The sequence below is a fragment of the Eutrigla gurnardus genome (assembly GCF_963514095.1).
Source record: "Eutrigla gurnardus genome assembly, chromosome: 22".
Taxonomy (NCBI): domain Eukaryota; kingdom Metazoa; phylum Chordata; class Actinopteri; order Perciformes; family Triglidae; genus Eutrigla; species Eutrigla gurnardus.
In genome coordinates this window covers 5,502,773-5,516,564 of record NC_139933.1, presented here as the reverse complement: position 1 = coordinate 5,516,564, position 13,792 = coordinate 5,502,773, and the positions used below count along the sequence as shown (strand labels likewise).

Sequence of the window (13,792 nt, the reverse complement as noted above, 5' to 3'; positions counted from 1 at the left end):
TCCAGGCTTGCCTTCTTCTTTTAAACAAACTGAGGTATTCACACTATAAACAAAAGTCAACATAAAGAAAACAAAACAATTGCTTAAATAGGCAATTCATGTCCATTTGTTTTATTTTATTTTATTTTTTCAGGTTAATTTAGTCACTTGTGTCGAGACATTTTTACCTTTTTTATTTGAACATCACGGAATAATAAAACTCCCAGCTGGGATCACAGTTTGATCTCATAACAAGTACTTAATGCCTTCATTGTAATTTAAACGCCACCTCTTTCACTCGAACATGTTCAAACGAAGAAGAAAAACCACGCCTCAGTGAAGTCAGGAATCGCAGTCAGACTTGAACTTCTCAGCTGTCTTCGTTTGGTTTGTCTTGGAGTTCCTCCTCCATGATGATCACGTTTCCTTATCGGACAAGTTGATTTCCATCGCGGGCAGCAGGTGGAAGTTTCCCTTTAGTCAAAATTCTCAAGTGCTGCCAACTCCAGGATCCTGCTCTGCAACTAACCTTGACCTCTGACCTCTGTAGAGGAAAGGTGCACAAACCTCTTCTGTAGGCCCAATAGAAAGGTACGTAGATGCTTTGCTAATCGGCGGGGAATCGTAGCTGCCTATGAGTAGAACGGAGCCGAAACGTAAAAGAAAATTGGTAAGATTATCAAATGTTTAGTGTTAAAAAAATGAAATTGAACAAAAAGAACAACAGAGATGTTTAGAAATAGAAAATGTGTTATATTTAATTATATTAAAAATATTTAAGAAACCATCAGGTAGACATATCGTTCTGTGTATACATAACATATACGAAATGTGCATTTAGTGCAAAAAAACAGGATGCAGTCTTCCAGTATAATTCTCCTCTGGTTGCAAAAATAAGATTGCATGGAAGTCTATGAGAAAATGAGCCTATACTCACTTGATATATTATCTCAGTAAACATCAGTTTATGGTCTCAATCTCTAGTTTCAAGTCTTTTTCAATCCAGCATGATGTTCATTTAGTACATTATGGTCCGTTTCGAGTCAAATAGACCAGAAAGCAGGATTTGCTTGAGGACAATGCTACCTTGTGGTTGACAGGTAGCTACCACAGATACTAACATGACTTTAACACATAGTTGACCTCAGATTATGGGAGCTGACTTTGTTAACTGCTTCACACCAGAAGCCAGATGGAGCCAGATCTGCTGGACGCTGCCGCTTGCCTTCAGATCCACCCGTCGCTCCTCCGCAGTCCAAATACGGTCGTGTCCCTTCACTCGTTGCAAAAACGCCAAGATTTTTCCAACTTGTTGGACATATGAAATACTTTTACCTGATGAAGATTGAAAAGTATTTTAGAACTTTGAAAAAAGGGGATTTTTCCAAAATAATTCATTGTATTATTTTGTTCGTGATCCAATTTTGCAATTCCTACTATTTGAAGAGAATCTTCTGAACAACAAATTGATCCACCCGTCCGCTTCGTGCATGTTTCTTCTCTCATTCTATAATAATCTTCTCTTAACGGTATAAATATAAAATAAAACCAGAATGCCTTGCAAAGGAAGACTATTTATTGTATATGAATGTACGGACCACACACACACACACACACACAACCCATGTCTAATCTGTCACTCTGTCATAATTTGATCATAATCCCTAATCATAATCACATCGTATCTTAAAGGTGTTCTCAATCTGGACGGGGATTATGGGATTGCAGAGCATGTGTGTTAGTGTGAATGAGCAATCCAAATATATTACGGCGGTGGTGCGTATGATGTGTGTGTGTGTGTGTGTGTGTTTAGAGGGGTTAAAGGAATGAATTTAATTTGTTGATGGGGCGGGGTGTGTACCCGTGTCACTTATTCACCCACTGAATCCACTTTAAGCCTGATATTCCAAAACAATAGACACTGACCTGTTAAAATGTGTTTGTGCTCCCCTCCTCAGTTTGTCTTTAATCTCTTTCACTTCAGTTTGTTTGTGTACAAGAACACCACATAAAAACAACTTCTCCCTCTAACGTTTTCACCACTACCAGTGGTGTAAATATCCTGCAGTCAAACTTGTACTGGTCTCAAAACATGATTCTGTTTGAGCACAAATTAATTATTCATGCATATGGTTCTGGTGCAATATGCAAATGTTTATCAAGACGTGTTTATCTATAATAAAGCATCGTATTTGATAAACTGATGTATAAATGCAGCAAAGTAAAAGTACCATATTACCCTCTGATGTCGTGGAGTAAAATTATTATGTAACATAAATAGGAAATACAAGTAAAGTACCTTTTTATATCGTACTTAAACACAGCATTTCATCAGTTACGTTACACCACTGGCATCTGCAGTGCTGGTCTGACACATTTAGTTCATTCATGATCCCTAGAGGATGAATCCTACTGACCCATCATCATCAGGTGAAATGTTCAACACCAGCAGAACCAATAAAATTCCCATCGGCCTCAGCTGTAATTTGATTTTAGTGCTAATTTGCACATTTGAGCATGCTAAGAACCTGAAACCAAGATGGTGAGCATGAGGGTGTGGACTTGTTCGCTTCACTGATGGTTAAGTTACCATCGAGGGGCTGCAGACTCTTGTTCACCGACATAAACGCATCGCATATTTTCACATTTGCCTCTTCCTTACTTCCGTCTCTCAGAAGCTTCTGCAGAAGAAAAACCGAGCTTTTCAGTCGTCAACCTGTGACCCGGAGCAGTATGAGAACCTTCAGAGTCTCCATTTGCAGGAGTTATACAATATATTTGAATGTTTAATGGCTGTTTAAGTATTGTGTTTATTCCTTCCTCTCCTGAAAGGTGTTCAGGGCACGTGGTTGTTCTCTACATCTCGAGGTCGGCTGACCTTTTTGACCCCGACACGCTGAGGAACATGTGCCGATTGAAAAAACCAACAGCTTTGTTTACGGGGAGGAAAAGGCTCGCCGTGTTTTTCTCTTTCTTTTTTCCCCCGTGCTCTCGTTTGAGTTCTTCTCCTTCTCCCACCCACTCCTTCGCTTTTCACAGCGGAAGACTTTCCGCTTGTGGCCGAGACCTTGAGTGAGAGAAATGTTGACCGGGTGATTATGCACCTCATTTCAAAACGCCTTGCCTCTGAATTTGATTCAAAAAGGTTTCAAACGAGAGCACAAAGTCATGCAGTATATACAGTACTCGGTGAAGTATAATGGAGTATAATATACTGATGGAAGTGTGTGTGTGTGTGTGTGTGTGTGTGTGTGTGTGTGTGTGTGTGTGTGTGTGTGTGTGTGTGTGTGTGTGTGTGTGTGTGTGTGTGTGTGTGTGTTGTCTCAGCATATGATTTTGAGTGGAGTAATTTAGCAGATGAGCGTGTGGCCATTGTTAGAGGGATAATCTGGCTCTTGCTGCTCAGATAGGTTAACATGCAGCAGATTAGACCAGATTACCCCCAACCACACCAGACAGGACGGGAGCCCCCCCCCCCCCCCCCCCCCACACACACACACACACACACACACCCCCAGCTTCGCCTCCCTCCTCTATCCTCTCGTCATGACCCCATCTTCACTTTATATCATCCTCTCTTGGCTCTTTATTCCTGCGTCCTTGCTCCACTTTTTCTGCTACCTTTTTTTTCTGCATGTATTTAAACAGGTCACAATTATGGGATTGGGGGAAGATGAATATATATGAAGATAAAAATGTGCATACAAAAAAAAAAGATACACCACATATAAAACAAAGCGTGGTGGCATGAGATTAAACACTAAAAGTTTAAACTTTCAAACACGGCAGCCAATTTAAAACGTGTACTTTCAGTGAGGTGACAATACTGTTCTGTACATGCATAGACAGATGATTTGCACTTATATATTAAACTTTTAAAAAACCCTTAATTCCTAAAGAGAAAAACAGATAGAACTAAATAAATAAAACAGATTTTTTACAGGCTCTTGGATGGGTTGACTAATGAAATCTGACTCATTCTCCTCCTTTGTGTTTCTTGACCCGTTCCCATAACCCCCCACGTTTCCATGAATGTGTGCGACCTGACGGTGTTGATGTCTGCGTTGTGCGGTGCACATGTGTACGACCGCGTGTCTCCGCCGTGTCGGACCACGACAGCCAGCTGTTTGTTAAGCTCCAGCTGTTTGTACTTTTTGGCAGCTGAGGTTTGTTTGTCGGGCGTCCGCTGCGTTTGTGTCACTCAAGCTGTTAATTAAAATCACGCCGAGCGGCGAGATGGCACCAACAAAACCCAGGACGATGATGTAATCGCTGCCTTCACATCTGGCCCAGCTGTAGTCTAGAAAGCAGCACAAGAGAGGGAATCATTACTGAAATAATCCCATTACCCGATTTGTTTTGTTTATTGATCTACGGGTGAGATGTTTGTGATTTCATGATTTCGTGTGTGTGTGTGTGTGTCTCGTAAACCTGGTTAGGTGTTTATATGTGTGTTCATGTTTCTGGAAGACAAAGTCTCTTCTCCAGCTGTTTCAGCACAGCTGGACTAACGCCTCATCAATAAAAAAATAGCGGGATTAAGGTGGTGGTATTGGGTTACGAACCAATCAGGAGGCAGGATTAGTCGCTCAGGTACAGTTACTGGAGTTTACCTGTCCTCTTTTTTCTGTGGCAGTCAAATGGTGAACACTTTACGTTGACTTCCATTCATTTCCTGGAGATGTGGCCAAACCCTTCACCACGACCGCTGCTTTCTAATCCTCAGCCCAACCTTACTTTAAACCTTAAACCAAGTCTTTACCCTGATATGTGTAGTGATTGACTTGCATTTTTGTCCCCAAAAGGAAGGTGATCTGAATACACCTTAAAGGAAAAGTTACAGCTCATAGAAGCTATCTTAGCTTAGCATAAAGATGCAGATTTATTATTCTAACACATTAAAATCACGACTTCTCATGCTGGCACTTTGCTTTTCGTACAGATGTAACAAGAGATAACAAAATTAATGAGTGATACTTAGACGTTCTTACATGTTTCCTCCTGTTTTCCAGTCTAATTGTTTCCTGGCTATGGTTTCATATTTAAATACAGTGGTCTTCTGATAACCTTCCTCTACTAGAGAAGTGGTTTCTTTTTGTAATCTTCTCATTTAAGTCTCAACAAGAAAGCGAATATTCCCCAACTGTTGAATTATCCTTTTAAATGACAGATTGATTGTCGTTATTATTGATTGCTTTTCAGCGACTAACCGATCTGACACTCGATGAACAGACAATTTCAGTGTGTCCTCTCCACATCTTCATTTTCATCCTCCGCAATTTACCCCCCTCAGTCCTGTTTTTTTGGGGAGGGGGGGGAACCATTGTGCACCAAAACTCTCCCGGGTCCCTGTGAGAGCACAAAAGCACAACAAAGACTCAGGAAGTGATTAGTGGCTTAACGAGGAGGCGGCTTTGTGGGGAGTTAGGGGTGCCGTGCGGCTTCTTCCACAAGAGGAGGTGAGGGGGTTAAAGTTTCGGGGGCTTAAGAGGTCAGTGTTAAGTTGTGGAGGTCAGTGGAGAGGTTAATTAGGAGCAGGGCTTTTGTTTGTCGGGGATAAGGAGACGTAAGGAGGCGATTCACTTCGTATCCTCGCTGTGTTCCTCCAACCACCCTGGAAGTGTCATCCAACCGCTCTTAACCAGCTCTGCTTTCCCTCCACCGCCCTGCTAATTGTCCCGTCGCTGAATGGAGACATAGCTGAATTAACTAAATTGTCACCATTACGACACACACACACACACAGACACACACACACACACACACACACACACACACACACACAGACACAGACACAGTATGTTTCCTCGAGTGTGTTTGGTTCGTCCTTCCCGCTTCAATGAGGAGAAGGTCTTTTCAACTTGGAGGAGCCCTGGCCATGACTGTTGTGTGCATTTTCCACATTGTTTCTGCTGTTGAAACACACACACACACACACACACACACACACACACACACACACACACACACACACACACACACACACACACACACACACACACACAGATACATGCTATCCTCGGGAGGCATCATAGAGCCCAATGAGCCACTAACTTCCCACTGAGTTTGGGAAGAAGAGAGACTTTTTTTCCTCGTCGATCACCATTAATCAGCTTTGTTTGGGAGTAAGTCTGAGGGTTTTGCTGGTGTTTGTTAGTCTAACCAGTTTTAATATTGCTCTCCTGTAACGTTACTGGATTCCCAAGGGACAAACAGTGTGTCTCTCCTGGGTCAACTCGGACTCCCAATTTGTCAAACATGAGCGCCGATGCAGTCACCTGACTTCCGGAGCAGCTGCTCTGGGCGTCTTGGAGTTCCCTCTTTTTTCAACGTCATTATTATTATTGTTATTATTAAGATGATTGGTTTTGATAAAGGAAGGCGAGATTAGCGCCACGATGCTTCATCTGGGGTGAAAAACTGGCACACTGCTTCCTCACACCACCATGCAGGGACATCTGTCTGTTGGGGGTAATTGGCATTAACCCTTTTAAGCTGGGTGACCCCCTTTTTTCACGCCCAACACATCTGCACTGGAGCTCATATCAGGTGTGCGCTTGTGTGTGAAGGAGTGAGACAAACCAGAATGGGATGGTGCACCGTGAAGGGATGAAAACGTGTGTTTTTTTGTTTGCCGAGCCCAAAAATATACTTACTAAAAAGATCAAATATTCATATTTCACACACACAAAATCTGCAGGAAGGGTAACCCACTCCGAAGCATATGGCCCGGGCCAAAATGTGCTAATGCTGATTGAATATGCTGCTCTATTAGACTAATGTTAGCAGGCTGTGTAGGGCAGATGCTAATCCAAGGTAACAGAATGGAGCTGAAGCTTATCTCTGAATTTATGGATATTAGAGAATAGAAAAGTGATTAGAAAGTGATTAGAGTGGAGGGAGACCACTTAGAGAAACATACGCTTTCAGGTCCGGGTGAGAAAGCACCATTCACGTTATTGCTGTTATGAGGTTCTGAGGTTTAGTTGATAACAGACGGTGATGTTTAAATATGACACATCACCGTTAGGCTTCTCCCTTCGCTTTTATGAGTCAAAAGTTGCCTCGTGTTTGTCTTCACTTTTGTTGGTTTATTGAGATTTAGATTAAACAAAATTAAATGAATTACATTTTTAAATATATATTAACAGTGTAGGTGTATATAATAATAATAATTACAGTAATATATTTATTTTTAAAATTTGTACTGCACTTTTCTAAACACATTAACAAAGTGCTTTACTTGGTTGATCCTCTGAGTAAAATACTTTAAAAATATTTCAAGATGGTAATGAGGCAAATAAAAGCAGACAATTTGAAATAATACAAAATGATATGAAATAAACAATAACATAAGGAAATAATTTTGGAAATAAAACTGAGGGCAATCATTTAAAAACAATTACTTTACACTGCAAATGTGTTATAGAGAGAACATCTTACAAGCCTTTATTTCTTATACATAAACTAATGCAACTTTTTAAAGTTTAAAGTTTTTTGATCTTGATCTTTGATTTGAATCTACCGCCAGATATGATTTTTAAATGTTTTTTATTTTTTTACTCATTTTAATGTGTTTTAGAACACCGGTAAAGTGGCACTTTTTTTTTTTCTGGTTTCCTGTTTAATTAAATGGTTCACAAAGAGAGTCATCATGTCCATCTTGTGCAGAAAAGGAGGGAGATTAATCCTGTTTGATTGACGGCTGCCATGACAACCCCGCATCAGCTCCAGGGTATCCAATGAGGAGTCAGATCCAGGGTCCCTCCCTGACTCCCAGGTGAGCTAAAGAGTCAGACTTCAGCAGATTTCTCTCAGACTGTTTCCGAGACCTCTTCCTGTCCTTTCTGGTTTCACTCCGTGGTCCAGATGGTGTTCAGATCGCCGCTCGACTTTTTCTCACCCTCCCGCATCCTCCTGCCACATTTCGCGGATGGGCCCCCTATTCTGACCCGCTCCCGGTCCCCGGAGGACCTCCCCTCCGCCTGTCCCCCCCTGGCTCTCCCGGGGTTGTGCTTCTCCGCGGCGCAGATCGCCAGCGTCTGCGAGACTCTGGAGGAGACCGGAGACATCGAGCGGCTGGCCCGCTTCCTCTGGTCACTCCCGGTGACGGCGGACGGCCGCGACTCCATCTCTGAGCACGAGTCCGTGCAGCGGGCTCGCGCCGTGGTGGCCTATCACTCGGGGAGTTTCCGCGAGCTTTACCACATCCTGGAGACGCACCGCTTCACGCGCGCCTCGCACGGTAAACTGCAGGCGATGTGGCTCGAGGCTCACTACCGGGAGGCGGAGAAGCTCCGTGGGCGACCTCTCGGACCTGTTGACAAGTACCGCGTGAGGAAGAAGTTCCCGTTGCCGAGGACGATCTGGGACGGCGAGCAGAAGACGCACTGCTTCAAAGAGCGCACGCGGGGGCTGCTCAGAGAGTGGTACCTGCAGGACCCGTACCCGAACCCCGGGAAGAAGAGGGAGCTGGCGCACGCAACCGGACTCACGCCGACGCAAGTTGGGAACTGGTTCAAAAACAGGAGACAGAGAGACCGGGCGGCAGCAGCCAAAACCAGGTAAGTGACGTTGACTGGAAATAAGTTGGGAAGCTCTTAGCTTATTGTGTTAACATAGCATCGAAACATTCTTAAAATCAAGACAACTCCGTGTCCAGAATGGAATCTGTCTCCTCAATGTCCACGCATTGCTCTTTCACTCTCTCGTTGGGGCAATTTCGTCTCCACGGGAAGCCAAGGCTGTGCGTAAAGGGCCATTCATGCGTAAAAGCGCACGGTCATTCGCCTTTTTAAGGGGGGTTTCCTTTTGTCAGTCTGACCTGGACGATCTCTCTCTAACTATAATTTGCTTCAGGGTCAGTGTTTGGGTCACCCATCCTGTTGGTGAGGGCAATGCGTGCGTGAATGGGTGCAAATTGTTTACCACGCACATGAACTGGAGATTATGTGATGGTTTCATCAGAATCTAACTTGTATTTTTCTTCATTTTGTGGTTAAGATTCAATGTTAACCCTTGTTTTTATTTGGTTAATTTTCAGGTTGCAACACCACCGGGTGTGTCCAGGCGGTGCGCGGTCACTTAGCGGAGGGGAGTGCAGTCCAGACGGGGAGCGCGCCGACGGAGAAACTCTTCTCTCAGCCATGGACAGTGACTCTGACTTGGATGTTTGAGATTAAGATATGATGGATTACCGGAGCGTGGAGGAGGATGTATGCGGACAAAAAGGCGTGTCAGGCTTTGGGTTGCAATAAACATTCAGGGCACAAAGCGGCTTCATCCCGAGCGTTACCAGCAAACACATGCAGCTACAGGTTACATGGAAATGCGTTTCTTTTGTATTCCAAGAATATGGTTGATATTTTTGTCTAAGATGTTGGTTTTCTTGATCGCCAGACTTTTTTTTTTTTTTTTTACTTTTAACTACGTCACTGGATCCTTTGACCCAGCTTCCAACATCAGCCTGATTAAACTGACATGAAGCCTGGACCCCCTGGTGGACTCTAACCCAGTGGCCCCCACATGGGAGGAAGTTTACAGACTGAAACCTCCCAGTGAGCTGATCACTCTTGTTTTCTCTAAAAATGTATGTGTCGTTATTATTATTATTATTATTGTTATTATTATTATTATTATTATTATTATTATTATTATTATTATTATTATTAATAATGATAATAATAATAAACTATTTGAAGACCCCTGGATGTCCAATGCTAGACAATCAATACGCACTGAAGCCTTCCTTCCTGGCCTTTTTTTGTTTCTTTACCTTCACTTGTACTTTATTTAACATCACTGGTTTCACGGTAATGTGTGTGTGTGTGTGTCTGTCTGTCTGTCTGTCTGTCTGTCTGTGTGTGTGTGTGTGTGTCTGTCTGTCTGTCTGTCTGTCTGTCTGTCTGTCTGTCTGTCTGTCTGTCTGTCTGTCTGTCTGTCTGTGTGTCTGTGTGTGTGTGTGTGTGTGTGTGTGTGCGTGTGTGTGAGATACAATGTTGTACTTTATGTTGAATTTGATGCGCTGACTAAATGTTCTGGTATTTTATATAAATAAATTAATTTAATATATACCTGTTATTGTGCCCACTCGCCTTTAATGACTTTAACCATTCCAGTGAGTTCTGTGTAAAAAAACAATACAAAATATGGTCAACAAATATATCAGTATGTATTATTATAAGTAAGAAGAAGACCTTATTTCTTGCAGTACACTCATACGCTACAGCAGCATGAAGAGTAATTAAAATCAGCATCTGGACCGGCTTCAACATTAAAACGATACCTTCAATAAATACAATCCAATAATATGACAAACACCATTCTAAAATTCTGCATAATGAGTAGGAATATTTGTGCTTTTTGTCATTTTGTGAAAACAAACAAATGTTTTCATACCAGTGACTTTTTATGTGCTGCATAAAAAGACACAATCATCTCTGGACAAAACACTTCCATTCATCTGCAGGCACAGTGGCGCCACCCAGTGGTCAAAGTAAAGACGGTAACGTTGTACAATTAAATTAGTTATTTTCTCGTCGAGTCCTCCACGTGAAACCGCCCTGATCAAAACTGCACACCCTCATTGGTGTGACATCACGTAGGTGGGCGGGGCAAACACCAAACAGGAAATTGACGTGCAACAACGCGCATGAGGTGAGGATTTCATCAGACATTAGTTAAAAAATGAAATTGCCATAGCTAGTATATTGCATGAATCTGTAATTGCAACATCAACACACTTCTGCAACAAAAACAGTCCAAAATGAAAGATTAATTGTATTTGCTGTGGGATGAATGGGACGGCATGGTTTTGAGTTTGCTAATTGGCCTTGCTAATGAAGAAAACGATGCACGTTGCATTGAAGAAGTGTGTTCTAGATGATTGATTCCCAAGTTCTGCATGCATACAGACCTCTTGTTGGCCACAAACACATTCACGGCCTTGACCTCTTAACCTGTGTCTAATCCAGATGAAGCTGTTGCAGAGTGGAAGGGCACCAGTGAGACAGGAAGAGACCTGCAGGAAGCCGAGACAAAAGGGAGAGCTCGGGCAAAGGAGGTAAAATAAAGGAAGACAAAAATACAACGAGTGGAGTGAGGACAGGATGAAGGGAGCCGTGGAAGAGCACGGGAGATAATGGGGGAAGGGAACACACCCAGGTTAGGCTTCTGGGCCTTCTGGAACATGCCAGAAATAATTTAATTCATCTGTTCAGTGCACAAGAAAAAAAACGGAAAAACAATTAACACATCTTTGATTTGAAATGAGCAGGGAGAAGAAAACCAAACTTATTTTGCCAGCCTTTTATGCAAAACATTACAAAAAGGAGAATATTTTATTAATCACAATGACGATGAGTACTCACAGTAAATTGTACACGATAATTCCTAATCAGATTACTTGACACGATCCAACTTTATTTTAAGACGTGTCCATATTCTGATTTTAACTGTTTTTATTTTATTTATTTATTTATATGTAAAGTGTCTTTGAGAACCTTTAAAATCTATAATTATTATTATACAACAGAATTAATCATAATGAAAAGAATATTACTACATACAATACAGTCAGTCTTTTTGCTAATAATCATTTTTCTTTGACTTAAAAATATTCTTACGTCTGAGTTTGACCAAATTAAAATTAATTGTGGAATAAATATGCAAACACTAGCCTAAATCAGCGATGAGAGTTCAGTTAAACCTTCTTCCTTCCTCAGATGGAGAGGTAACCTCTTACCATGTGTCGGGCCATGTTTTAATTTATAGCAAGTTGGGAATTTAAAAAAAACTGCCCAATATGACCAATAATAAACAATATTACTGTTGGTTTTAGCCACTCACTCCTATTGTACCGCTGCAACACGTTTTACAGAATGTACGCCGACTACATACATACAGTTTTAATTTAATTTCATGGATCTTTATACTTCCAATTCCTTCTTATTGCCACTGTTAATCATTAATATGACACATAAAGACAAAATGTGCTGCATTATCATAGATTAATCACACAACTGTTTAAAAATCACAGTTAAAATGATCTCCACTTTGACCACGTTAGTGAAATGCTGCACACACAATACAATCACTATATATATAATAATAAAAGGCTTTTGAAATAGTTTACTTTTGATTTAATAAAGTTTTGCTGCTAATGCATATTGCCCCTTTATGACTAACATTTGAGTGCTTTTACTTGTGAATAAGTGTATTTCCACTTTTACTTCTCCATCTGTGGTATAAAAATCTTTATTTGTGTCCCAGGAGATATCTAAAAAATAATGATTGCCGTTTATTTCATCGTGTTCTCCTTTCTGCTGTCCGACATGTTTGTTTTTAATATAGTAAACTCAAAACGGCAATGTGTTTTCTGTGTCCCACCCACTCGATCACCGTAGAAACATGAATCTAGGAGGCGCACCTGGACATGTCGTTCCGTGACGTCACGTCCTGCACGCGTCGTCATCCCGCCGATAAGTCCCACGAGCCAGCAGGTGGCGCAGCTGTCCAGGCCTGATGCTGTGCAGGTAGGACCTTGTGAATATAAGTGATTTTTTTCTTTGAAAACTAAGAGCTTTTTCTTTGTGCAAGTCAACCCGATGGCATGTGGACATATGTGTAATTACAATACATGTAACATGTAACATGACATGTAATACAATAATCAATAATAATAAGTGTCATAAATGTTTTTAAGAGTTTAAAAAAAATGTGAGCAGGAAGATTTTTCTCTTCAAAGCTGAATGCTCACAAAAATTGTAGATGGGAGAAAAACAAAAAACAGATTTGACAACAACAAAAAAATGTGCGTCTTGAACACACAACCTGTCCAGCCTCCCTGGAATTGTCTCGAGCTTGCTCAAAAGTTATGTCATTCCAATAACAAACATCTGTCGACGCTCACCTCACAGTCGATGATGGAGGGTCATGGTTGCTATGGCGACCCACTTGTCATTCAACTAAACAAAACGTGGAGGATCGAGCTGATGCGACCACATTCTAAACTATAATAATAATAACAATAATAATAATAATAATATTTTATTCATAGGGCCTGTTTTAAAAAGGCTATAAAGCACTTCATACAAGGCAACAAATTAAAACCTGTAGGGATTTTCCATTACAGAAATGCATACGTACATACATGTACTCAGATAAAACAGGATCGTGCTTAATATTATTTGAAGTGTTGCAATAAATGGACAGTTATTTCAAATAATGAATGGGGTATGAAAACGCTACAAAGATTAATGATGTAAATATATTGACGGCTTTTAGTCTATCATTATGGATCTTCCCCTCAAACTCAGTTTGTGCATCTTTGTGTGCAGCGACGCTCGCTGACCAAAACACCATCTGTAATCTATATGTCATAGGAGCTGCTGGTGTGAATGTAGCAGGTATTACACACAGCAGTATTTCCAGATAGTATTCCAGCAACTTGTAATGGTGTCATTATGTTTGTTCTGTCGCTTGCTCTCTCTCTCTCTTTGTGTGTGTGTGTGTGTGTGTGTGTCATGGCCAGACAGCCAATAAAGCCAGTCAACAATCAGTCAGTCCTTATGCATGATCACAGACAGCCTACACACACACACACACACACACACACACACACACACACACACACACACACACACACACACACACACACACGCCCCGTGCCTGCGGGTGAATTCCATCCCCCTCTTCGTCTCTTGCACAAAAAAACACCTCTTCCGTCTGCACACACACACACACACACACACACACACACACACACACACACACACGCACGCGCGCGCACGCACAGTCTCTCTCTTTTCTCTCA

At 41.6% G+C, this 13,792-nt stretch overlaps 1 protein-coding gene across 1 annotated transcript; it reads left to right on the top strand.

Moving 5' to 3' along the window:
* The first annotated feature begins 7,698 nt into the window (after positions 1-7,698).
* six3b (SIX homeobox 3b) lies at positions 7,699-9,571 on the top strand. The gene is made up of 3 exons (XM_084039715.1): positions 7,699-8,543; positions 9,023-9,191; positions 9,223-9,571. Exons 1-2 carry the CDS (start codon positions 7,849-7,851, stop codon positions 9,153-9,155), a joined length of 828 nt encoding a protein of 275 aa, XP_083895841.1. The 5' UTR covers positions 7,699-7,848; the 3' UTR covers positions 9,156-9,191; positions 9,223-9,571.
* Positions 9,572-13,792: the final 4,221 nt, after the last annotated feature.